The sequence below is a fragment of the Anolis carolinensis genome, chromosome 1 (genome assembly GCF_035594765.1).
Source record: "Anolis carolinensis isolate JA03-04 chromosome 1, rAnoCar3.1.pri, whole genome shotgun sequence".
NCBI classification, from domain to species: Eukaryota; Metazoa; Chordata; class Lepidosauria; order Squamata; family Dactyloidae; genus Anolis; species Anolis carolinensis.
In genome coordinates, this window is record NC_085841.1 from 253224634 (window position 1) to 253250142 (window position 25509).

General features: G+C 44.8%; 1 protein-coding gene across 1 annotated transcript; it reads left to right on the top strand.

Annotated features, from left to right (window-relative positions):
- Positions 1-4281: 4281 nt before the first annotated feature.
- en1 (engrailed homeobox 1) lies at positions 4282-22763 on the top strand. Its single transcript, XM_062967427.1, has 2 exons — positions 4282-6008; positions 21457-22763. The coding sequence occupies exons 1-2, from the start codon at positions 5126-5128 to the stop codon at positions 21771-21773; spliced, it is 1200 nt and encodes a 399-aa protein (XP_062823497.1). The 5' UTR covers positions 4282-5125; the 3' UTR covers positions 21774-22763.
- The last annotated feature ends 2746 nt before the right edge of the window (positions 22764-25509 follow it).

Below are 25509 nucleotides of genomic sequence, written 5' to 3' on the forward strand. Positions count from 1 at the left end.
CCAGGTTTTGTTCATTTTAAACGAGACATTCAGATATATGGGTGCTTATGTATGATAGAGACATGGTTTTATAGTGGTTTTGAAGGGGAACTAAAATAAAAGCAAACCCCAGTTTTAGGCTCTAGGTGGGAGGATGCTAAATGAGATTAGTTTGGACATGGGGTATGTGAATCTGAGATATAATGTACAAAAGTTGGTTTGATAGTATTTCTGAAAGTGCCCCCTTCTCAGCTATTTCTAGAATAAGTCAAATAGGACTTTTTTTTAATGTGAGAAGAAAACCTATCTTGGGATCCCAAGAAGAAATGTGCCCAAATGTTGGTAACTCCTCTGTTGACAATTTCAAGAGAAAGGAGGAAATCACGAAAAAGAACAAAATCTGTCTTTTTTTTAAAAAAAAAACTAAAAAATCAGGACAGTAAATAAATAACAACACTCAGAAGATAGGGACATTCCAGACAGGAAACAATTAGGGCCAGCTAACACCTCCCAACAAAGGATTCCCCTAGACAGGAATCAGACAGGCTTTGAAGCTGCAAGGCTTTTCAGAGCTAATCAAGGTGATTAATTACAACATTCACATTTGCCTCCAACAGACAAGAGTTATTTCTCCCACCCTGGACCTTCCACAGAAATATATACCTCTCTTGCCTAATTTCTAATATGCCACACAACCTCTGAGGATGCCTGCCATAGATGTGGGCGAAACGTCAGGAGACAATGCTTCTGGAACATGGCCATACAGCCCGGAAAACTCACAGCAACCCAATCAATGATTCCGGCCATGAAAGCCTTCCACAACATGTTGTATATATTTATTTACTACAGCACCAAAACACATTGTACATAAGTTGGTTTGAGAGTATTTTTGAAAGTGGTCCTTTCTCAGCTATTTCTAGAATAAGTCAAATAAGACTTTTTTTAATATGTGAAGAAAACCTTTAATGGGATCCCAAGAAGAAATGTGTCTGAATGTTGGTAATTCCTCCGTGTTTCTTTCTTTTCCCCCCTTCTTTATGCCGCCTTCAATAACACACACGCACAAGAAGCACAGAATGGAAAGGGCCCGGTTTGCCAATTACAAATCAATTCCTAAACTAGGGGGGGAGGGAGAGGGGGGGGGCTATTAAGCCGGTCACGTGGTGCAGAGGTTTTCCTCTCCCCCTCCTCTTTCTTCCTCTCCCACCAGGCAAAGGGCTTCGGAGGGGCTTCCCACCCACGAGTGTTTATGGATCCCTGAAACCGGCGTGGAGGCGGCCTTGGGAGAGAAGCCGCTCGGCCTCATTAATCGCCACCGCGGCGCTCCGGCGAAATAGCCCTTCTCTGTGTGACGCCTGTGGAAAGGGAATTAAAGAGAAACCCACCCCATCCATCCTCGCAAACAATTGTGATCTTCCCGAACAGTGTGCCTTGCGAGGGGGCACGGCGAGCCTTTCAAAAGAGGGAGAATATCCTCCATTTTCAAAGACAACGTTTCCTTGCAACGTAAAAGGAAAGGGAAAGGGGAAAAAATGCCCATCTTGAAGGCGATCCATATAAAAAAAAGGGGAATATCCTCAATTTTTACCGTTTCCGCCGCTTGGAGGAAGAAAAAGGGAGCAGAAGAAAGGTGCCAGCCTTCAAGGTGAATGAATGCCGTTTTGCAGAACAATGCGCCGCAAAGAAGCAACAGCAGCGCGACCCAGTCTTGTTTCAGAATCTGAATAAACTCTGGTTGGATTCGTGTGGTTATTAGTTCTAGTTTTGGTTTTTTTGGGAAGAGGGTTGAATATTGCTCGTTCAGCCCCAGTTCACCCTCGCTGAGTTTGCTGAGCGAGATTTGGGAGCGAAGGTTATAAAACAGATCCTTCCCTCGCCAAGGATTCGCGGGTTCCTTCCAAGCTCACCTGCTCAGGTATAAAAGGCTCAAACCTAATGGAAGCGAAGGGCTGCCTGCTCTTGGAAAGGGCCCAGGCTGGGTAGGCAGTCATCTCAGACATTTGAGAGAGGGAGCAGGACGAAATGAAACGGGCTCAACGCCGATTGCTTTCAATGGCGGGCGTTGAAACGAAGAACCCAGTGAACTGTGGCTCGTTGTGAGTTTTCAGGGCTGTATGGCCATGTTCCCGGAAGCATTCTTTCCTGACATTTCGCCTGCATCTATGGCAGGCATCACCAAAGGTTGTGAGGTCGACAATTCAGAGGTCAAGGCTGTGTTGGCGAACTTTCAACTCAGAGGGACTCAGGCAATTCTTGCACCGTGCCTTGAAGTCAGTTCTGACTTCTGTCAGTCCTATCAAGGGTTTGCCTTCGCCTTCCTCTGAGGCCGAGAGAGTGTGACTTGCCCAAGGTCACCCAGTGGGTTTCCATAGTCGAGGGGGATTCAAACCTTGGCCGCTGAGCTGTAATTTAAGGTTCAAAAACATTGCCCAATGCTCTCTTTCTCTGAAACATTTCCTCGTTTTGAAAACAGTGAAATTGGGAGATTCAGGCCTTTAGTGAGAGCCACACTTTTCACAAGCTATCTTGAGATCTCCTTTCGTCCAAGGCCCCTTCCACACAGCTGAATAAAATCCCACATTTTCTGCTCTGAACTGGACTATAGAGCAGTGTGGACTCAGATATCCCAGTTCAAAGCGGATATTGTGGGATTTTCTGCCTTGATATTCTGAGTTATATGGCTGTGTGGAAGGGTCCCAACTTTCGCCGAAAAGGGAGCTTCCTCGCAGGTCCATATATGACTAGGCTTATAATGTAGTCTTTGGACTTTGAGCAATCATAAAGCTCACAAATGACCAGTCTTCCTCCGAGACAGCTGGTTTTATTTTGCTTTCAATATAGAAATTTTAGTTTTAACATTTTGCAATTAATGAGGAGGATGAAGAGAGAAAGTGATGAAAAGGATGTCATTAGATGTGACATTATTATTATTAGGTTGCTGTGAGTTTTCCGGGCTGTATGGCTATGTTTCAAAGGCATTCTCTCCTGACGTTTCGTCCACATCTATAGCAGGCATCCTCAGAGGTTGCGAGGTCTGTTGGAAAACTATGCAAGTGGAGTTTATATATCTGTGGAAGGTCCAGCGTGGGAGAAAGAACTCTTGTCTGTTTGAGGCAGGTGTGAATGTTGCCATTAGCTACCTTGATTAGCAGTGAATGGTTTTGCAGCTTCAAGGCCTGTCTGCTTCCTGCCTGGGGGGATCCTTTGTTAGGAGGTGTTAGCTGGCCCTGATTGTTTCTTGTCTGGAATTCCTTTGTTTTCAGAGTGTTGTTCTTTATTTACTGTCCTGATTTTAGAGTTTTTTTTTAATACTGGTAGCCAGATCTGGTTCATTTTCATGGTTTCCTCCTTTTTATTGAAATTGTCCACCTGCTTGTGCATTTCAATGGCTTCTCTGTGCAGTCTGACATAGTGGTTAATAATAATAATAATAATAATAATAATAATAATAATAATAATAATAATAATAATAATAATGTAGTAGTAATAATAATAATAATAACTTTATTCTTATATCCCGCCCCATCTCCCCAAAGAGACTCGGGGTGGCTTACATGGGGATCAAGCCCTAAAAATACAACATTAGAGTAGTCCAGCATTTCTGTGTTCTCAGATGATATGCTGTGTCCAGGTTGGTTCATCAAGTGCTATTCCCTGCCTGGGGGAATCCTTTGTCGGGAAGCGTTAGCTGGCCCTGATTGTTTCATGTCTGGAATTCCCGTTTTCGGAGTGTTGTTCTTTACTTACTGTCCTGATTTTAGAGTTCTGACATTTATTATTATTATGATTGTTCACAGAAGTCACACCAACATACACACAAGTCCTCACTCGGACTTTGGAAAAGTTCTCTGTGGCGTTGATTTGACATATATATATATATATATATATATATACATATATATATACATATACATACATACATATATATATATATATATATATATATATATATATATATATATATATATATATACATACACACACACACACACACACACACACACACACACTTTATTGGGGAAGAAACAGCTCCACATGAAAAGTCTCCCGGCGAGAAGGCGAAAAAGAGCGTTTAGCCAAGGATGCGCCAACGAGAGAGAGCGGAGCAGAGAAACCTCTCCCTCTCTTTCCCTCGGAATGAGCCAAACCCCTCGGCTAATCTCCCTGCAAAGTTCCGAGGCAGCCCATTGGCCGACGTCAGGGGCGTCACAGAATTCCCCTTCTCCTCATTGGCCCTTTCCACGTGCGGGCCATCCTCACGTGCTTCCGGTTGGAGAGAAAAAAAAGTGTGGATGAGCGATTTTTTTTAAAGGGAGAGTTTGTGGCAAGATCGGAGCTGTCAGAGATACATATTTTTTTTGGAGGGGGGTTGCTTTTATTTATATATATATATATAACGTCAATATATTAGGCAGGAAGGGAAGAAAGAAGGCGGGGTGTGGGTTCAGAGGCTGAGAAAACAGAGGAGGGAGAAGAAGAGGAGGAAAGAAGAAGGATTAGAAATAAGCCCTGCACGTGCGATCCGGCGATTGACACCCTCCTCCGCGAGCAAACACTTCTTGGGGGAAGAAGAAGAGGATGGATGGGGCGATGGTGAGGAAGACTTTGCGGGAGGGGGCGGGGTTTTGAAGGGGGCTGCTTGTGTGGTGATCTTTTCTCCCCCTCCTTTACCCCCCCTTTTTTTTGGAGGGGGGGAAGGGGGAGCCCAGAGAGAGCGAGAGAGAGAAATAAAACTGCCCCAAAACAGTTTGAATCGCTCCAAATGGATGTCTCTCTCTAGTTGTGTGGGGATCTTCTGCTCCCCCTCTTTTACCCTTTTTTTGAGGGGGAGGGGAAAGGGGGAGCCGAGATAGATAGAGAGAGAGAAATATAACTGCAAGAAAAAGCGACTCGCTCCCAATGGATAATATCTCTCTCTAGTCTGCTCCGAGCCAACAAGTGGATTTGGTTTTTTGCCTTGGACAGCACTCCTCGGGTGGTGTTTTGGTTTGTGTTTTTCCCTAAAGAAGATTATAATTGAATTGGAAGCAAGGGTCCGGAGAAGGAGGAAAGAAAAGAGAGAAACAGAGACACAGAGAGAGACAGAGAAAGAGACACAGCGAGGAGAGCCAAGCCTGGCGCTTTCCGGTAGAGCTGGCGGCTGACTATGGAAGAGCAGGCGGACCCTAAAAGCCAGCGAGAGCCTGCTCCTACCACTACCACCATCGCCACCACCACCAGCGCCCTCAATGCCAGCGCCACCAGCACCGCCAGCACCGCCAGCGGCAGCACCAGCAGCAGCGATGGGGAAAGCCTCCCGGTCTCTCCCAGCAGCCACCCGCCCTTGTCTCCCGTCGTCTCGGTGGCCCACCACCACCCGCACCACCACCACCATCACCACCACCACCACCACCCCCAGCACCACCAGCACCCCCTTCAAGCGCAACAGCGGCCGCCGCCTCCTCCTCCTCCTCCTCTTCCTCCTCCTCCGCCACAGCGCACCACCAACTTCTTCATCGACAACATCCTGAGGCCGGACTTTGGCTGCAAGAAGGAGCAGCAGCAGCTCTTGATCTCACTCTCCGGAGGAGGAGGAGGAGGAGGAGGAAGCGGAGGAGGAGGAGGAGGAGGAGACCTAGACCGTGCGGGCAGCTCAGGTAGAGAAAACGTCAACCCACTGCTGGGGAGCAGGACCCCCAACCCGGCCTCCTCCTCCTCCTCTTCCTCCTCCTCCTCGGGGCTCCTTAGCGCAGAGTCAGAGACGGGCCCCTCTGCCACGGGCTCCAAAGCCAGCCCCACCGCCAAGCCCCCTTCCTCCTCTTCCTCCTCCTCTTCCTCCTCCTCCTCCTCTTCCTCTTCCTCCTCCTCCTGCTGCTCGGAAGGCAGCGGACCTCACCCGGCGAACTATGGGGAGCACGCCAACCCGGCCATCCTGCTCATGGGCTCCAGTAATGGAGGGCCCGCCGTGGGGGCCAAGGGCGAAGGGAAGCAGCCGCTGGTTTGGCCGGCCTGGGTTTACTGCACGAGGTATTCAGACCGACCGTCCTCCGGTAAGAATCCCTCCTCGGAGAAAACCCGAAACGCGCCCCTCGCCTCTCCCTGCCCCGCTCGCTTCGCCCCTCTCCGGCCAAACCAGGCCTCCTCTCCTGGCGCCCTGCTTGGCCGTTCCCGCTCCCTCTCCCTGGCTTTGAGTCCTGTCCTTCTAAGGGGGGGGGGGGCGACAAGTTAATTTTGCCCCCGAGGAGGCCCATAGGGTGTTGGCTTGAAAAGGGAGGGAACAAGGGTCTCGCAAAGAGAGGTTCCTCCGCCGTCTGCCCATCCTGCTCCTTCCCTGGATTAGAGAGTGTACTGTCTGTCCAAGCCTTTCCTCTCTGCCTTTGCAATCGGGCTCATTCGGCCAACAGTTTTGCCCTTTTCAACCTGTTTTTTTAAACTCCCAAGTTTATGATGATGGCTTGGGACTCACGGCTCGGTTGATGGGGTGTTGACTTGTAAAGGGGGAGCCCACAAATGGGAACAAGGGCCTTGCAAATAGAGGTTCCTCCGCCATCTGCCCATCCTGCTCCTTCCTGGATTAGAGTGTCCTCTCCAAGCCTTTCCCCGCTGCCTTTGCAATCGGGCCCCTTTGGCCAACAGTTTTGCCTTGTTTTATTTCCTTCCAAGTTTATCACAATAGCCTGGGTCTCTCGGCTCGGTTGATAGGTAGCGTAAACTCGCCTTTGTTATATTTATTCTTCTTTTAAGAGGGATTAGTATCACAGAGGAGAACCGTGGCTTGCAAAAATGCTCAGGGTCCCATCGATACTAACCATTGGCTGCAGTTCGTTGATATTTTCAAACTGGGTTGCTGTGAGTTTTCCGGGCGGTGTGGCCATGCTCCAGAAGCATCCTCTCCTGACGTTTCGCCCACATCTATGTCAGGTTGGGAGGTATGGAGAGAATGCTTCTGAAACTATGGCCATACATCCCGGGAAACTCACAGCAACCCAGTAATTCTGGCCACGAAAACCCTGACAACACATATTTTCAAACTCCCACCAAAAAAAATGCCCCTTTATGCTTATGCCTGCTCTGCGGTTTGTTTGCCATCACTTTCGGGGCCTCAAACAGGATTTCCTAGGCAGCTCAACAAAAGCGTTTTCCACAATTACTGGTTTGGAAAAATGCATTAAATGCCTTCCGAGACCAATCCTTTCCCCGCCATAGTGGATTTTTTTTTTTAAAAAAGGCTTTAAATGTAAATTCTAAAATAGATGGCTTGAGAAGGCCCAAAGGAGAAACAGTCCAGGCAAAAATATACCCGGGAGACGGAGACCTAGGCCCCTTCCACACGGCTGAATAAAATCCCACATTATCTGCTTTGAACTAGGATATGATATATGGCAGTATGGACTCAGATATCCTAGTTCAAAGCAGATATTGTGGGATTTTCTGCCTTGATATTCTGGGTTATATGGCTGTGTGTGTGGAAAAGCCCCGAATCCCTTCTACAGCATTTCCAAGCTACGACTCCTTCCTTATTCCGAGTGGAGCCCCTTTCCTATGCTTCTCTTTCGCCTTTTAGTATTTAATAAATGCCCACAGCACTTTATTTCATAGATGATAATAATAATAATAATAATAATAATAATAATAATAATAATAATAATAATAATATGTCCAGACTTCTGCCTCTTCGAAGTGTGTTGACTTCATCAAGTCAACACGAAAGGCCCGGCTTTTTTAGTCTTGGGGTGATAAGATTCCCGCTTTGAGGAAGGTTTTTAGGATCAGGACGAGGGATCTGGACCATCTGAGGCCCTTTGTCCCTTCTCAGCCCTAGGCGGAGTGCGTTGTGTTGTGTGTTGGTTGTTTATTTTTAATTCGAATGGAAGAAAACCAAGCCAAAATCTTACTTTCGAAAACGTATCTATTTATCTATCTCTTATCTGTCTACATTTCTTGCTATCATCATCACCATCATCACTATCATCACCATCATTGGGTTGTTGTGAGTTTTCATTATTATCATTACTAGAACGGCTTTTAATTTCAGATTAAAGGGGGTCGGATGGTTTCTAGCCGAGGCGCCGTTGCCGATGGAGGCGTCTCTGCGTTTTCTTATTTTTGTCCAGCTCCGAAAGCGCCTTGTTTGCTGGCAAAAGGGGTCCTTCTTTGAAGGAAGGGGACGAAAAACTGAATGCAAACGGGTCTTGGATGTGTGTGTACGATGGAGAGAGGACAAAACGGGGACGGAAAAGGACGCCGCCGCCGCAAAGGCAGCCGAGGCCTTTTCCTTCGCGCTTTCTTTTCCTCGCCGCCGCCGCTGCGAAGGAAAATCCAGGCCCCGGGGCCTTGGCTGCCGTCTCCCTCCGAGCCTGAGGGGGCTTCCTTCGGCTTTTCCCCTTCCCTTCCCGAGGAATGGGACCGAGAGGCCTTCGCTTTATTCCTCGGCCCCGGTTCCTCTCCTTGGGCCGCTCTGGGGAGGATTGCCAAGCCGCCTTGGAGAGGGCGAAGGAGAAGAAGAGGGCTAGCGAAGGGAGGAAGGCAAGGCCAGCGCAGGGGAACTTTTCGGTCTTTGCCCGGGAAAGGTTAGAGACAAGCCACGGGACCCGCCACACTGCAGGCCCGGCCTTGAGGCGGGAGGCTGGGAAACATGGCTGTGGAGAGATGGAGGGAAAGAAGGGCATGGATAGATGGATGGAGGAAGGAAGGAAGGAAGGAAGGAAGGAAGCAGGGAGGCTGGCGCCCAGCGAAGACCATCCCTAAAGCGCCCCAGGTCGCTTTCTTCTAGCTATCCTAGATCGGCCTTCCTCCCTCCCTTCTCCCTTGCCTTCCTTCCTTCTCTCCTATTCTCTCCTTCCTACCCTCCACTTCCTTTTCATCTTCCTATTTCTCTTTCTTGTTTCCTTCATTCTCTTTCTTGTATTCTCCTTCATTCCTTCCTGTCTTCCCTCCCGCCTTCTCTCCTTCCTTCTCCCCCGTTTTCCTTCCTTCCTTCCTTCCTTCCTTCCTTCCTTCCTTCCTTCCTTCCTTCCTTCCTTCCTCCCTCCCTCCCTTCCTTCCTCTCTTATTTCTTTTCTTATTTCCTTTCTTCTTTCCTATATCCCTCCTCCTTCTCCCCTCCATCCTCTCCTTCCTCCCTCCCTTCTCTCTTTCCTTCTTTCCTTCTCTTCCTTCTTTCCTGTTCTCTCCTTCATATCCTATCCTCCCCTCCCCTTCCTTTTCATCTTCCTACTATCTCACCTTTCTTCCTTTCCTATTCTCTTTCCTTCCTTCCTATTTTCCCTTCTGCCTTCTCCCCACCCTTCTCCCCTTTTCCTTCCTTCCTTTCCTCTGCTCTTCCTTCTTTCTTTTCTTCTCTCCTCTTCCCTTTCTTCCCTTTTTCTTTTCTCCTTCCTTCTATCCCTCCTTCCTTCTCCCCTCCTTTCTCTCCTTCCTTCCTATCTTCCCCCTTGCCTTCTCCCTTCCCTTCTCACCTTTTTCCTTCCTTCCTTTGTCTCTTCCTTCTTTCTTTTCTTATTTCTTTCTCTTTCCTTTCTTCCCCCTTTTCTTCTCTCTTTCCTTCCTTCCTTTCTTCCTTCCTTCCTTCCTTCCTTATTTAAACACAGACAGATAGGGTAGGTGGCGTTTTCTCATGAAATAGTTGCACCCTAGCCAGAAAAAAGGGAAAATCTGAAAACACTCACACAAATCCACCAAACTAAAACCAACCCACCTACCAACTCAAGAAAACTGCCTTCTTCGGCACCACATTTTGGACCTTTCAGAGTAGGCACCACATTTTAGACCTTCCTTGCTTCTTCCCCCTTTTCTTCTCTCCTTCCTTCCATCCTGTCATCCCTCCTTCCTTCTCCCCTCCTTTCTCTCTTTCCTTCCCTCCTTCCGGACCAGCCATTGATCCCTCCTGTCCCTCTATCAGCAACCGCCATCTCCATGTTGACCCCCCCCCCCCCCCCTTCGCCTGGAAAACGCCGAAAAGCCACTTTGACGGGCTGGATGGCGGCATCTCGGGGCAGTGATTGAGCTGTCAGCGCCGCTTTCCGGGGTCCGGCCAGAGTGAGTGGCCACCTCCCAGTCTAGGCTCTTTCCCCCATTTCCAAATGAAAAATGAAAAATAAAGCCCACCCCGCCACAAGGACGGCATCTCTTTCCCTTGGGAGACCAGCCAGCGTTGGGTTTTCCAGGCGGCACGATCTAGGCCTCCTTTTTAGGCTGGATCCTCGCTGCTATATAATGTAGTTTGAATCGGCATTATATGGTCATCGCAGACTCATATAATGCCGTCGATTTAAACTGCATTATAGGGCAGTGTTAGTCCAAGCTCAGCTTGGCTGAATTCCCCCCTCAAAAGGAAGTCAGTCCGTGGAAATCCCAAGGATCCAAAGGATCCAGTATTTATTTAATGTGTCAGAAGCAAACCGAGGGTACAGCTGTGTATTTAAAAACACAAGCAAAGTTAAAAACTTGGCATGATACTAAATCTCCTTTGACCATTAGCTGGCCACTTGGAGTGCCTCTGGTGTTGCTTATAAGAAGGTCCTTCATTGTGCGTGTGGCAGGGCTCAGTCTGCATTATAGTAGGTGTAATGGGTCCAGTAGGAAATTAACTACAGATAGGGCTCAGATCCGAAGAGAGACTGGTATTCCCAGCAGTCCCACTATCCCCTCCCAGCTCACGGCTCCCAGAGATTTGGTCTCTTCTTGAACTGTGGGTCTTGCATTTCTCCAAAGGAAAGGGCGGGGCGGGGGGGGGGGGACGAGGGGAAGAGAGAGAGAGAAAGATAGAGAGAGAAAGACAGAAAAAGGCCTTTAGGAAACCTTTCAGGATTGCCTCTTATTTTTGTAAGCGAGGAAAAGGGAGGACATAATAACCATCATAATAATTATGTGATAGCTGACGAAACGGAATTGTTGGTGCCAGAAATCGGGAGGAAATGATGCAGGTTTAAAAATGTCTGCTCGAAGGGGTTTGTTTTGAAAGAAGCCGGGTCTCCTTTCTCTTGTTTCCTTGTTTTGTGAGTCTAGCACACTTTTTATTTATTTGTTTTTAGTGGCGGAACATCTCTTTAGAGTCCTAGGAGTCTTTGAGGTTGGGAAACCCTCTAACTATCTCTCAATCCACGTATGGAAAGGTTTGTTTTATGGCAGGAGGAGAAATCCTACTCAAAAGAGACAACACCCCACCTATAGAGGTTTCTATTTATTTATTTATTTTGCAACCTTAAAATACTAATCCCTCGATCCGTGTTTCCCTATCCTAAAATCATACGATTTTATTACTTCGAAAACATTGGCGATAGATTTAGAAATAATTCGTAATACGATTGCAAAATCCTCTGTAACGTCAATAGATACAAAGCACAGGCGTTCTGTCTGTGGCTGTTTCTCTGTCTTTATCTATATACTGAGGATAAAAAAAAAGCAACACAGATATAATTAAGCGGTGTTGTGTAATGGATGTAAAATTGCACATCCATATTGCATTTGAATTTATATATACAGTATGTGTGTGCGTATGTATACACAACACACACATACATGCAAATTCCCAACAGCATACAGACAAGAAATGTGCACTTTTGTTTTGTTTTTGTGTCAGGAGCGACTTGAGAAACTGCAAGGCGCTTCTGGTGTGAGAGATTTGGCCGTCTGCAAGGACGTTGCCCAGGGGACACCCGGATGTTTGATGTTTTACCATCCTGTGGGAGGCTCCTCTCATGTCCCTGCATGGGGAGCTGGAGCTGACAGGCGGGAGCTCACCCCGCTCTCTGGATTCGAACCCACAGTCCTGCCGGCACAAGGGTTTATCCCACGCGCCACCGAGGACTCCATCTTTGCGTTGAATGGGTGTATTTGAACCTGAGCAAGGGAGGGAAGCTCTTGGAGGCTTCTCTCCAGAGTCCAGGCCTGGGGCTTCTTTCTTGGACACGGTTTTGCGGCTGAAACCTGCGTTGCCCGGTCTTTTTGCAAGCAGTCCATTGAAAGACGGAGTAGGGGCCTTGAAGCATAATTTAGGATAGGACAAAGGGTCTCTGAAAGGCCCCCCAGTCGGGTTTGGACAAGAGGATAACTGAAATATGGGGCTGGCTGTGAACCTGCGAGGAGGTTTACGAAGGAGAAGGGAATAGATTTCCAGCCAAAGGTCAGAAATCCCCCCTCTCCCTCTGTATATAAGAGAGAGAGAGAGAGAGAGAGAGAGAGAGAGAGGTGTATGAATGTATATGTATGTGTATGTGTGTGTGTGTGTGTGTGTGTATATATATATATATATATATACACGTGTATATTTGTATGTATGAGTATGTAAATGTATGTCTATAAAGATATATTCCCCTTCCACCCAGCTGAATAATATCCCACATTATCTTCTTTGAACTGGAATATATGGCAGTGTGGACTCAGATATCCCAGTTCAAAGCAGATGTTATGGGCTTTCCTGCCTTGGTATTCTGGGTTATATCGCTGTGTGGAAGGGCCCATAGAGAGATATAGAGATACAAATTGAAACAAGGTAACTCACAACAAGTATAGGCTTTCTACAAAAGAGACACAACATCAATTCCCGAGTGTACCACAACTATCAAGCAAATGAAGCACTAGGGAAAGCAGACTATTGCAGGATTTACATGTGTGTGTGTGTGTGTGTGTGTGCATACAGGCATATGTATAAATGTGTGTCGTGTGTGTATATATACATGCGTATGTATCTGTAAATATATATGTGTGTGTATGAATATAATATATGTGTGTATGTGTATGAACACACATGTATATTTGTATGTACCCTGAAAATAAGACAGGGTCTTATATTATTTTTTGTTGCAAAAGATTCATTAGGGCCTATGTATACCTGTCTGGATTCTATTTACCTTTTAAAATGAGCTGTAACTAGGTCTTTTTATTCGAAGTAGGCTTTATATTTGAGCATCCTCAAAAATCCTGAAAAATCATGCTAGGGCTTATTTTCAGGGTAGATCTTATTTTCAAGAAAACAGGGTATGTGTGTAGATATACAGAAAGAGAGAGAGCCCTTCCACACAGCCCTATATCCCAGAATATCAAGGCAGAAAATCCCACATTATCTGAGTGTGGACTTAAATAACCCAGTTCAAAGCAGATATTGTGGGATTTTCTGCCTTGATCTTCTGGGATATAGGGCTGTGTGGAAGGGCCCAGAGAGAGAGATACAAATTGAAATAAGAGAATGCACAAAAAGTATAGGCTTTCTACAGAAGGGACACAACATTAATTCTCGAGTGTGCTAGTAGAAGCACTAGGGAAGGCAGACTATTGCAGGATTTACATCTTTGTGTATATACGTGCGTGGGCCCTTCCACACAGCCCTATATCCCAGAATATCGAGGTAGAAAATCCCACAATATCTGCTTTGAACTGGGTTATTTGAGTCCACGCTGCCATATATTCAAAGCAGAAAATTCAAAGCAGAAAATGTGGGATGTTATTCAGCTGTGTGGAAGGGGCCCCTGTGTGCATACAGGTATATATGTGTGTCGTGTATATATGCATGTATATGTATACAGTAGAGTCTCACTTATCCAACGTTCTGGATTATCCAACGCATTTTTGCAGTCAATGTTTTCAATGCATTGTGATATTTTGGTGCTAAATTCGTAAATATAGTAATTACTACATAGCATTAATGTGTAATGAACTACTTTTTCTGTCAAATTTGTTGTATAACATGATGTTTTGGTGCTTAATTTGTAAAATCATAACCTATTTTGATGTTTAATAGGCTTTTTCTTAATCTCTCCTTATTATCCAACATATTCGCTTATCCAACGTTCTGCCGGCCCGTTTATGTTGGATAAGTGAGACTCTACTGTATATGTATAGATGTGTGTGTATATATATGAAGGAACATGAATATATGTGTGTCGTGTATGTATGTATAGATGTGTATCTATGTGTGTATATATATGACTTGAGGATGAAGGTGTGTAGATGTACACTACACACCTTCATCCTCAAGTCAGTCCCAACTGAAGGGAAACCTCGGAGCCGGGGGGGGGGGGGGAGTTGACGGGAAGCTTCCCCGCAGGGCCAAGGCTTTCCCACCCAAGATGGCTCCTTTCCCAGCTTCCCTTCTTGCGGCTCTAAAGGCTGCCTCTCGTCGGCTTCCGCCTCAACCCGGCGGTCTCGAGACGCCCACAGTTTCGCGTGGGGTGGGTGGGAGGCAAAGGAGGCGCGGGGGCCTGTGTTAGCAGAGGGAGAAGGGTCTTCTTTCTGAAGAGAACGGGCCTGGGGTGGGTTTTCGGCCTCCAAATCCCCTCCTCTGGCTCAGCAATGGAGAGGAGAGTCACTTGTTCTCAGAGTTCGGAGGAGGAGAAGTCTGCGGGAGAAAGACTGCTCCGAGCCTTTCGTTTAAACGTTGCTCCTGCTTTTCGCCGAACTGCTCCTTCATCCAAGCAGTAGGAAAAGGGGACCAGGAGGGAAGGGGCTTCCCGTTGGAGCCATCAGATTTCAACGTATTTAGAATTTAGCTGGGAAAAGAGACTCGCAAAAACAAGGCCCCGAGGAAGGCGAAGGGGGAAAGAACGGCGCGGGGATGAACGTAGGATTTGCTTATCCTCGTGTCAGAAGCGAACCGAGGGTACAGTTATAATGTATTTAAAAACACAAAGTTGAAAAACTTGGCATCCTACTAAGCGTGCTTTGACCAGCAGCTGGCCACTTGGAGTCCCACTGGTGTTGCTATAAGAAGGTCCTCCATTGTGTATGTGGCGGGGCTCAGGCTGCATTGTCATAGGCAAGGCCATAGCCAGAATTATTATATATATATATAATATATGTTGGTAAAATATATATTCGAACTGCTTTATATATATATATATATTCGAAAGCAGTTCGAATATATATTTTACCAACATAAAAAAGAAGTTTCAAATCACCACCATCACCATCACACCCCCCCCCCAATAAATATATATATATTGGTGGTGATTTGAAACTTCTTCTTTTTTATAGCGAATCATGAAGAATAGTTCCATAATATAAAATAATTTCGAAATCAGGCTCCATCGATGAACTTCAGTGGACACTCAAGGCAGATAAAGTTCAGTGGACACTCATGGGGTTTGGTTAACCAGTTAAAATTCACGAGTAAACCAGGTTTTTTTTAAACCTGAAAAATTTCGGGGGGGGGGGTTTGAACCCTTACCCCCCCCCCCCCATGGCTACAGCCTTGGTCATAGGTGGTCTATGGTTAGACGCTGCCCTTTCCCCACCCACAATAACAACGGGGGGGGGGGGGCGGGGGTGGGTGAAACTACTCACTTTGTTTATTTAGGATCCATTCTTTCCACTTACCTTGGAAGCGGAGTGGACGCCTCTTGCTGCGCCTTTGCAAAGCAGGGGAAAAACCAGGGTCGATCTCGTTTGGTTTTTGTTAGAATTCAGGCCAGACACACAAAAAACTCCAAAACATCCCAAAATACCCCCCCCCCCCTCCCGAATTGGCAGACAAATTATCCCATCCATGGCTTTCAAGGGAGTTTGGTCTCAAAAAACCAGCCTGCTGTGGAAAGGTTAAGACGCCAGGACTTTCCAAAGAAAGGCCTTTGGGGAGATCCCCTTCCCACAATATCTTCTGGAGTTGTTCAATCTCGCCATCCATTTTTCTCCACTTTTGGGGGTCTGTGTAAAGAATTGACCAGAAAGCCTGTAGCTTCAGGAATGAACTTGATGGCGGCATTCAAACTCTTCGGAATGAGAGCTGGTGTTGGGGAATCTAAGCTGTTAGGCTCAAAAATAATCCTCAGTTATAGCAGAGCACCAGAAGTAAACTTCATAAGCAGCAGAAACTCAGGTGTGGTGGGCTAGGATAAGCTTCCATTCCTCAGGATGGTTTAGGATTGCAGTGTCAGAACTTTAGGTTCAAAAATATTCTCTTCGGTTCCATCTTTTATTTGCATTTCTTCCTTCCTTCCTTCCTTCCTTCCTTCCTTCCTTCCTTCCTTCCTTCCTTCCTTCCTTCCTTCCTTCCTTCCTTCCTTCCTTCCTTCCTTCCTTCCCATAACATATAGGGTAGTTGGCATTTTCTTTCTTTCTTTTTCCTTTTCGCTTTCCTTCCTCTCCTTCACTCACTCCCTTCTTGGAGAGAGGAAGAGCTGGCGGCGTTGGGTCGGGATGCTTCAGGCCTCCTAGGCCCAGTCCCGACCAACTCGCGTGGATGTGTGAATGTGTGGAAAGACAAGAGGGTCAAGGAAGAGTCGGGAAAGCAGCGTTATCTTCAGGTTCAGCTTGGAAAGTCGAGGGATTCCCAAAGCAGCGTTGTGCAGTGCTCCTCATATCCCCATTTTAAAAAGGTGATATAGTTTGTCCCCTTTGAAAGTGTGTTTTCAAAAAGCTTTCCCTATATTCCTAAACAGTCACGCAATAGCCGCAGCGGTGTCTAGACGGCTTATTTCCTTTTTGCATTTAAAAGAGAAGTTTGGATCCAGGCATGCTGTGCCCATAGCGGAATAAAGGCCCCTTAAACGCTTAAACTACTTTGCTACCCCAAATATAGAGAGATCTAGTAGGAAATAATAATAATAATAATAATAATAATAATAATAATAATAATAATAATAAACCGCCACATAACCCAGTATTTTTTCGAACCGAAACCAAATTTACAGAAGGCAAACCATCTTTGTTATTTTTGTAGACTTCCACTTGATAAGATATTTGAAACATTTTCTCCTGCCTGTTTTAATGGCAAAATCATTTCCTTACGGGAGCCCTTCTTATGGAACCTGTGTGCAAACTACAGGGCAGAATTTATGCAGTTTGACACCATTTCATATGAAGTTGAAGAACAAAACACTTCTAGGGCCGAAGTTTACCCATGCCTGGTTAAGATGATGATGATGATGATGATGATGCAGAGCTCTTGATTCAGATCGTATGTTCTCAAGGGGAGATCTAGCATAGATGCGTCCTTGCTTCAGCTGCAACATTTAGCACTTTGGCACCCTATGGACCTTAGTCAATCTGGGAAAATGTTGTGGTGCCCCTTGCCCTTTATGTCCTAAGCAGGCCCTTATTTTGCTTAATGGTTCATCCCTCCCAGGGTGTTTGCTTCCCATGTAGGTGCACCCTTGGTTCAGTTGTACCACTTGCATTCTTGCATTCTGTGATCCAGTAGGAGACGGCTACAGTGCCCTCCCCCCTTGCCCTAAGGAGGGGCTAATTTTACTTGGCCCAGCCTTGTGTGTGTGTAGATCATGTAGTTGAGCCCTATGGTCCATGGTCAATCCAACAATTCATTATTGTTGTTGTTGTTGTTGTTGTTGTTGTTATTATTATTATTATTATTATTATTATGAATATGCATGCTTGGCATTATTATTATTGTGCATTTACATTTTTGCAGCCTATGGTCAACCTTTAATGGATTTTTATGATGGTGATAATGTTGATGTAGGTGCAAATGCATCTACAAATGCAAATGGTTCAGCTGTACCATTTGCAGTCTTGCACCCTATAGTCCATGGTCAATCTGGCTATTATTATTATTATTATTATTATTATTATTATTATTATTAAGATGTCGCATTGATTCAACTGCATCATTTGCACTTCTGCAACCTATGGTCTATGGTCAATCTGACGATTATAGTTATGATGATGATGATGATGATAATGATGAGTATTATTAGTATGCCCCATTGGTTCAGTTGTACCATTTACACTTTTGCATCCTATGGTCCATGGTCAATCTGGCTATTCTGATTAGTAGTAGTAGTAGTAGTAGTAGTAGTAGTAGTAATAGTATCTCCCATTGTTTCACCTGTACCATTTGTACTTTTGGTCATTCCAGCAAACAACAACAACAACAACAACAACAACAATGCTCTTTTAGTTCATCTGTATCATTTGAGCTGTTGCACCCTATGCTCCATAGTCAGTCTGGTTATTATTATTAGTAGCAGTCTTAGTATTATTAGTATGCCTTATTGGTTCATCTGTACCATTTGCACTTTTGCACCCTATGGTCCATGATCAATCTAGTTGTTGTTGTTGTTAGTAGTATGGCCCATTGGTTCATTCCTACCATTTACACACTTGCACCATATGGTCCATTGTCGATCTGTCTATCATCATTATAATCATCATCATCATCATCATCATCATCAATAAGATGCCTCATTGGTTCAGCTATGCCACTTGCACTCTTGCACCCATGGTCCATGGTCAATTTGGCTGCTGCTGTTGTTGTTGTTGTTGTTATTCCCTATTGGTTCAGCTGTGCCATACAGGCCTGAACAACCTGTGATCCTCCAGGTGTTTGGGACTCCAACTCCCAGAAGCCCTAGCCAACTTGTCCAATGGAGCTGAAGTCCAAAACACCTGGAATACCACAGGCTGTGCAGGCACCTGGCTATTATTATTATGACACTATATAACATTTTTTAAAAAAATCTGTTCCTGGTTTCAAAATGTTACTTCCTGTTTTATTGTGTGGTGCTTACTTTGAAAGTAGTTGTTATCCTCCAGAAACTTAGTTTTTTGTGGCTGCCAGAAACTCTGTTGAATTGGTTGAGACTATTAAAAAACTATAGCAAGATGTGCTGCAGGATGTGCAGCAAAAACAAAGTTTTTGCACTTTACTGCTTCTCATGTTTTTATGATAGAACCAATTAGGTAGTGACATTGATAATCCAGGAACAAAAATCCTATTACATATATAGTGTTATTGCTATTATTATTATGCCCCATTGGTTAAGCTGTACCATTTGCACTTTCACACCCTATGGTCCATGATCAATCTGGTTATTATTATTATTAGTATTAGTATTGTTAGCATGCCCCATTGGTTCATCTGTACCATTTGCACTTTTGCACCACATGGTCTACAATCAATCTGGCTAGTATTATTATTATTATTAGCATTATTAGTATTATTAGTTTGCCCCCTTGGTTCAGCTGTACCATTTGCACTTTTGGTCAATTCAGCTAATAATAGTAGTAATAATAATCATCATCATGCTACATTGGCTCAGCTTTACCATTTGCACGTTTGCATCCTATGGTCCATGATCAATCTGGTTATTATTATTATTATTATTATTATTATTATTATTATTATTATTATTATTATTTCCTCTTGGTTCAGCTGTACCATTTGCACTGTTGATCATTCCAGCAAATAATAATAACAATGCTGCATTGGTTCAGCTGTACCATTTGCACTTTTGGTCAATCCCGCTAATCATCATCATCATCACCACGCTTCATTGGTTCAGCTTTACCATTTGCACTTTTGCACCATATGGTCCATGATCAATCTAATTATTATTAGTATTACTATTATTAGTATCCCCCCCTTGTTTCAGCTGTACCATTTGCACTTTTGGTCATTCCAGCAAATAATAATAACAATGCTCCTTTGGTTCAGCTGTACCATTTGCACTTTTGTAACCTATGGTCCATGGTCAATCAGGCTATTATGATTATTAGTATTATTAGTATGACCCATTAGTTCTGCTGTACCATTTGCACTTTTGGTCAACCCAGCTAATAATAATAATAATAATAATAATAATAATAATAATAATAATAATAATGCCTCATTGGTTCATCTATATCATTTGTACTTTTGCACCTATGGTCCATGATCAATCTGGCTATTAGTATTAATATTAGTATTATTACTATGCCCCATTGGTTCAGCTGTACCATTTGCACTTTTGCACTCTATGATCCATGGTCAATCACTTTTGGTCAATCCAGCTAACAACAACAACAACAACAACAATAATAATAATAACAACAACAACAGCAGCAGTAACAACAACAACAATCCTCCATAGGCTCAGCTGTATAATTTGTACTTTTGCACCTATGGTTCATGATTAATCTGGCTATGATGATGATGATGATGCCCCTTAGGTTCAGCTGTACCACTTGAACTTTTGCACCATATGGTCCATGATGAATCTGGTTATTATTATTATTATTATTATTATTATTATTATTATTATTAGTACTATTACTATTATTAGTATCCCCCTTTGGTTCAGCCGTACCACCTGCACTTTTGCACCATATGGTCCATGGTCAATCTAGTTGTTGTTGTTGTTGTTATTATTATTATTATTATTATTATTATTATTATTATTATTATTATGCCCCTTTGGTTTAGCTGTACACTTGAACTTTTGCACCATATGGTCCATGATCAATCTGGTTATTATTATTATTATTAGTAGTATTATGCCCCTTTGGTTCAGCTGTACCACTTGCATATTTGCACCATATGGTCCATGATCAATCTGGTTATTATTATTATTAGTATTATTAGTATGCCCCATTGGTTCAGCTGTACCACTTGCACTTTTGCACCATATGGACCATGATCAATCTGGTTATTATTATTATTATTATTATTAGTAGTAGTAGTAGTAGTATTATTATTAGTATTCTCCTTTGGTTCAGCTGTACCACTTGCACTTTTGCACCATATGGTCCACGATCAATCTGGTTATTATTATTATTATTATTATTATTATTATTATTATTATTAGTAGTAGTAGTAGTATCAGTATTATTAGTATTCCCCTTTGGTTCAGCTGCACCACTTGCACTTTTGCACCATATGGTCCATGATCAATCTGGTTGTTATTATTATTAGTAGTAGTAGTATTAGTATTATTAGTATTCCCCTTTGATTCAGCTGTACCACTTGTACTTTTGCACCATATGGTCCATGATCAATCTGGTTATTATTATTATTAGTAGTAGTATCAGTATTATTAGTATTCTCCTTTGGTTCAGCTGCACCACTTGCACTTTTGCACCATATGGACCATGATCAATCTGGTTATTATTATTATTATTATTATTAGTAGTAGTAGTAGTAGTAGTATTATGCCCCTTTGGTTCAGCTGTACCACTTGCACTTTTGCACTATATGGACCATGATCAATCTGGTTATTATTATCATTAGTAGTAGTATCAGTATTATTAGTATTCCCCTTTGGTTCATCGGTACCACTTGCACTTTTGTACCATATGGACCATGATCAATCTGGTTGTTGTTGTTATTATTATTATTATTATTATTATTAGTAGTAGTAGTAGTATTCTCCTTTGGTTCAGCTGTACCCCTAGCACTTTTGCACCATATGGTCCATGATCAATCTGGTTGTTGTTGCTATTATTATTATTATTATTATTATTATTATTATTATTATTATTATTATTATTATTAGCAGTATTAGTATACAAGTACCACTTGCTCTTTTGCACCATATGGACCATGATCAATCCAGCCATTGATGCTGGTTCAGCTGCACTAATGGTCCATCAGGGAGATTTCTGTGGTGCCCCCTCTCCCCGCCGCTCCTTTCTTTCCCTTCGAGGCGCATGGCTTCTTCTTTCCCTGCCGGCCTGGGTGTGTGGGCCCCTGCCGTCCTTCCTTCCTTCCTTCCGGTGGTGGGTCCCGGGTGGGCGGGCGGGCGCGCGCGTCCCCGGTCTCCTTCCCGCGCTGACTGCCTCTGTCCGCAGGTCCCCGCACGCGGAAGCTGAAGAAGAAGAAGAACGAGAAGGAGGACAAGCGGCCGCGGACGGCCTTCACGGCTGAGCAGCTGCAGAGACTCAAGGCGGAGTTCCAGGCCAACCGGTACATCACGGAGCAGCGGCGGCAGACCTTGGCCCAGGAGCTGAGCCTCAACGAGTCCCAGATCAAGATCTGGTTCCAGAACAAGCGGGCCAAGATCAAGAAGGCCACGGGCATCAAGAACGGCCTGGCCCTCCACCTCATGGCCCAGGGACTCTACAACCACTCCACCACCACCGTCCAGGACAAGGAGGAGAGCGAGTGAACGCGAGCAGAGCAGCGGGGACTCCTTGGGGTCAGGGAGGGGGTGGCTTGGTTTGGCTTCGTTTTTTAAAAAAACAAAGGAAAATTATTTTATTCTTAATATTATTATTAATTATTATTATTAATTATTATTAATTATTATTATTATTATGGACCTGGTCTCCAGGGGAAAAAAGACAAAGAATCACCATACAAAGACGATTTGGACAAGTGTTGTCGAAGGCTTTTGTGGCCGGAATCACTGGGTTGCTGTGAGTTTGTTCCCAGAAGCATACTCTCCTGACGTTTCGCCTGCACCTATGGCAGGCATCCTCAGAAGTTGTGAGGTCAAGTCTTTTTGACTGCAGTGGCGCGTTGGAGGGTGTTATTTAAAGCAAAAGAGAGGAGAAAGGAAGGGGGGGGGATAATCAAATTTATTGTCTGTTCATAGTTCTAAGGATTCCCAAGAATGAACCGAACACTTACACAAAAACGATCTCTATAGCCAAACGTCGTACGAGCTTGTATATATTTGAGTTCAGGTAAGGAAAAAGAACAATTCATAAGGATAATGTGTATCGTTTCCCCATCTTCCCTCCATTCGCGTCCCCTCTTCACCCTCCTCGGGCCTTGAGTCTCTCTCCGACACTTGGTTATTTTCTGAATTGTCCATCTTCCCCTCCCTTGGTTTCGAGGGCGGAGGGTTTGTTTATGTCGGGCTTCCCATCCCTGACCCACCCGCTCCCTTGCCTCCCTGGCCTCCCTGTGTGTGCCTTCACCTGCCCGGGTTTCGTGGGCGCGCGCGCCTCCCGCGTGGGCCCGCGTGGACGCGCGTGGGCGGGTGTGCCTGTGCTTCTCCTTCTCTCCTCCTCCTCCTCCTTCCCTTTTCCCCAGCCCACCATCACCGGATGACCCACAGACTGCGAGACTGAACCCCTTGCTGCAAGCCAAAGATTTTTTTCTTATGTTCAGAAACCTGTAGTCTGAAATAAAGTGTAGATTGTGTCCAGGAGACCTGGCTGTGGGTGCTGGCATTTCTTCCTTCCCTAGCCCTTTAATTGATATATATATGTTCAAAAACCAAACAAATGTGGGTCCTTTGCAGTTGGATTGCTGTGAGTTTTTCCGGGCTGTATGGCCATGTTCCAGAAGCATTTTCTCCTGACCTTTCGCCTGCATTTATGGCAGGCATCCTCAGAGGTTGTGGGGTCTGTTGGAAAGTAGGCAAGTGGGGATTATATATCTGTGGAAAGTCCGGGGTGGGAGAAAGAACTCTTGGGCCCTTCCACACAGTCCTATATCCCAGAATATCAAGGCAAAAAATCCTCAGATAACCCAGTTCAAAACAAGATACTGTGGGATTTTCTGCCTTGATATTCTGGGATATAGGGCTGTGTGGAAGGGCTCCTTGCCTGTTTGAGGAAGGTGTGAATGTTGCAATTGTCCAACTTGATTAGCATTAAATAGCCTTGCAGCTTCAAGGTCTGGCTGTTTACTTCCTTGGGAAAACTTTTGTTGGGAGGTGTTAGCTGGCCCTGATTGATTCATGTCTGGAATTCCTCTGTTTTCTGAGTGGTGTTCTTTATTCACTGTCCTGATTTTAGAGTTTGTAAAAATACTGTTAGCCAGATTTAGTTCATTTTCATGGTCTCCTGCTGTGAGAACACAAATGCTGGGCCACGCTAACAACTACCATGTCAGACTACACCAGCGGTTCCCAACCTTTGGGCCTCCAGGTGTTTTGGACTTCAGCTCCCACAGTCCGAACAGCTGGTAAGTTGGCTGGGATTTCTGGGGGACCAAAGGTTGGGAACCACTGGGCTATACAGAGAACTCATTGAAGCCCACAAGCATGTGGATAATTTCAACAGAAAGGAAGAAACCATGAAAATGAACAAAATCTGGCTACCAGTATTAAAAAAAACCCCTCTAAAATCAGGATAGTAAATAAAGAACAACACTCAGAAAACAGAGGAATTCCAGACATGAATCAATCAGGGCCAGCTAACACCTACCAACAAAGCATTCCCCTAAACAGGAATCAGCCAGACCTTGAAGCTGAAAGGCTTTTCAGCGCTAATCAATTTGGCCAATCGAAACATCCACACCTGCCTCTAACAGTCAAAGAGTTTTTTCTCCCGCCCTGGACTTTCCACAGATATATAAACCCAATTTGCCTAGTTTCCAACATACCTCACAACCTGTGTGGATGCCTGCCATAGATGCAGGCGAAAACGTCAGGCGAAAATGCTTATGGGACATGACCATACAGCCCGGAAAACTCACAGCAACTAAAAACTAACAAGCTTGGGTCCTTTGCAATTCTCTCTCTCTCATTTTTCCTGCATCTATAACATTACTTCCTTTTGAGGTGATTTTTTTTTTTTACAAAAATCTTATTTTCCTTCCTTGATTGGATTCTATTTTCCCTCCTGTTCCATCATTCCAAACTGGGTTTAGTTTTCGCACGTTGTCCTGGATCTACACTGCCGATTAATGCAGTTTGAAATGTATTGTGGTCACAGACCCTTATAACTTAGTTTGAACTGCATTCTGTGGTCAGAGTATATCCTTATAATGTAGTTTGACCTGCACTAAATTGCATTATATAGGTCTACGCCAGGCATGGGCAAACTTGGGTCCTCCAGGTGTTTTGGACTTCAATTCCCACAATTCCTAACAGCCTACCCAAGTTTGCCCATGCCTGGTCTACGCTGCGTTATTTGGGAGTATAGATCCAGCCTTGCTGGCCTGATTCTGTGCAGGTTTACTGTGTTGTCGAAGGCTTTCATGGCCGAAATCACTGGGTTGCTGTGACTTTTCCGGGCTGTATGACCATGTTCCAGAAACATTCTCTCCTGACGTTTCGCCCACATCTATGGCAGGCATCCTCAGAGGCTGCGAGGTCTGCAAGTGGGGTTTATATATCTGTGGAAGGTCCCGGGTGGGAGAAAGCACTCTTGTCTGTTGGAGGCCAGTGGGAATGCTAATAATCAAGCTGGTCAATTGCAACATTCACACTTGCCTCAAGCCTGGACTTTTCACAGATCTGTAAACACTTGTCTGCCTTTCCCCCTTTCTGTTTGAAAAGAAGGGACTCTCAGTTCCAACTTACTCACTTACTGGACCCCGACTAACTTTCGCGGCCTGAACGTGTCTCTATGGGGTGAAGAGCTTCGAGGCAATCCAAGATTGAGAGGCGGATCTATTTATGTTCAAGCAATGGGATGTTGGCCTTTCAACACCAACACGCGCAAAATGGATGGCGACTAATAATGTCACGATTTTTTCCTCTTTTCTTTTTGGCTCCTTCCAGTTCCAGGATGAGTTGGAAAGAAATTTGTCTGACAGCTCCCTGCCTCGCATCCAAGATCATATTGAATTTCGACGGAGGCGCCTTTTGCCAGGAAGAGCAATAGAGAGAGAGAGAAAAAAAAGGGGGGGGGGAGAAAAAAGGGGGAGAAGATGATCAGTACGTTGCAGGCGGTTGCTTAGCAGCGCGGCATAATGAAGGGAGGGAAGGGGCGCCTTCTCGCCCTCCCCTTTTCCCAGCAGCCATCGCTGCTGTTAGTTATTGTTGTTGTTGTTGTTGTTGTTGTTATTAGACAAGGACTTTTGATCTTTTCTTTTCCCCTCCCCTCCCCGTCCCGCCCCTGGGGTTACCCCACCACCACCTTCTTCACGTTTCCAAGCCTGAGTTGAAGCAAACCAGAGATTTCTGCCAGGCCAGTAGGTGCAGGGTCCTTGAACGGAGAGCT

What these genes read in the sequence shown, in the direction of transcription:
- en1 (XM_062967427.1), top strand. Translation starts at nt 5,126, where the DNA reads ATGGAAGAGCAGGCGGACCCTAAAAGCCAGCGAGAGCCTGCTCCTACC. An exon ending in TTCAGACCGACCGTCCTCCG is followed by an intron (nt 6,009 to 21,456) that starts GTAAGAATCCCT and finishes CTCTGTCCGCAG; the next exon opens with GTCCCCGCACGCGGAAGCTG.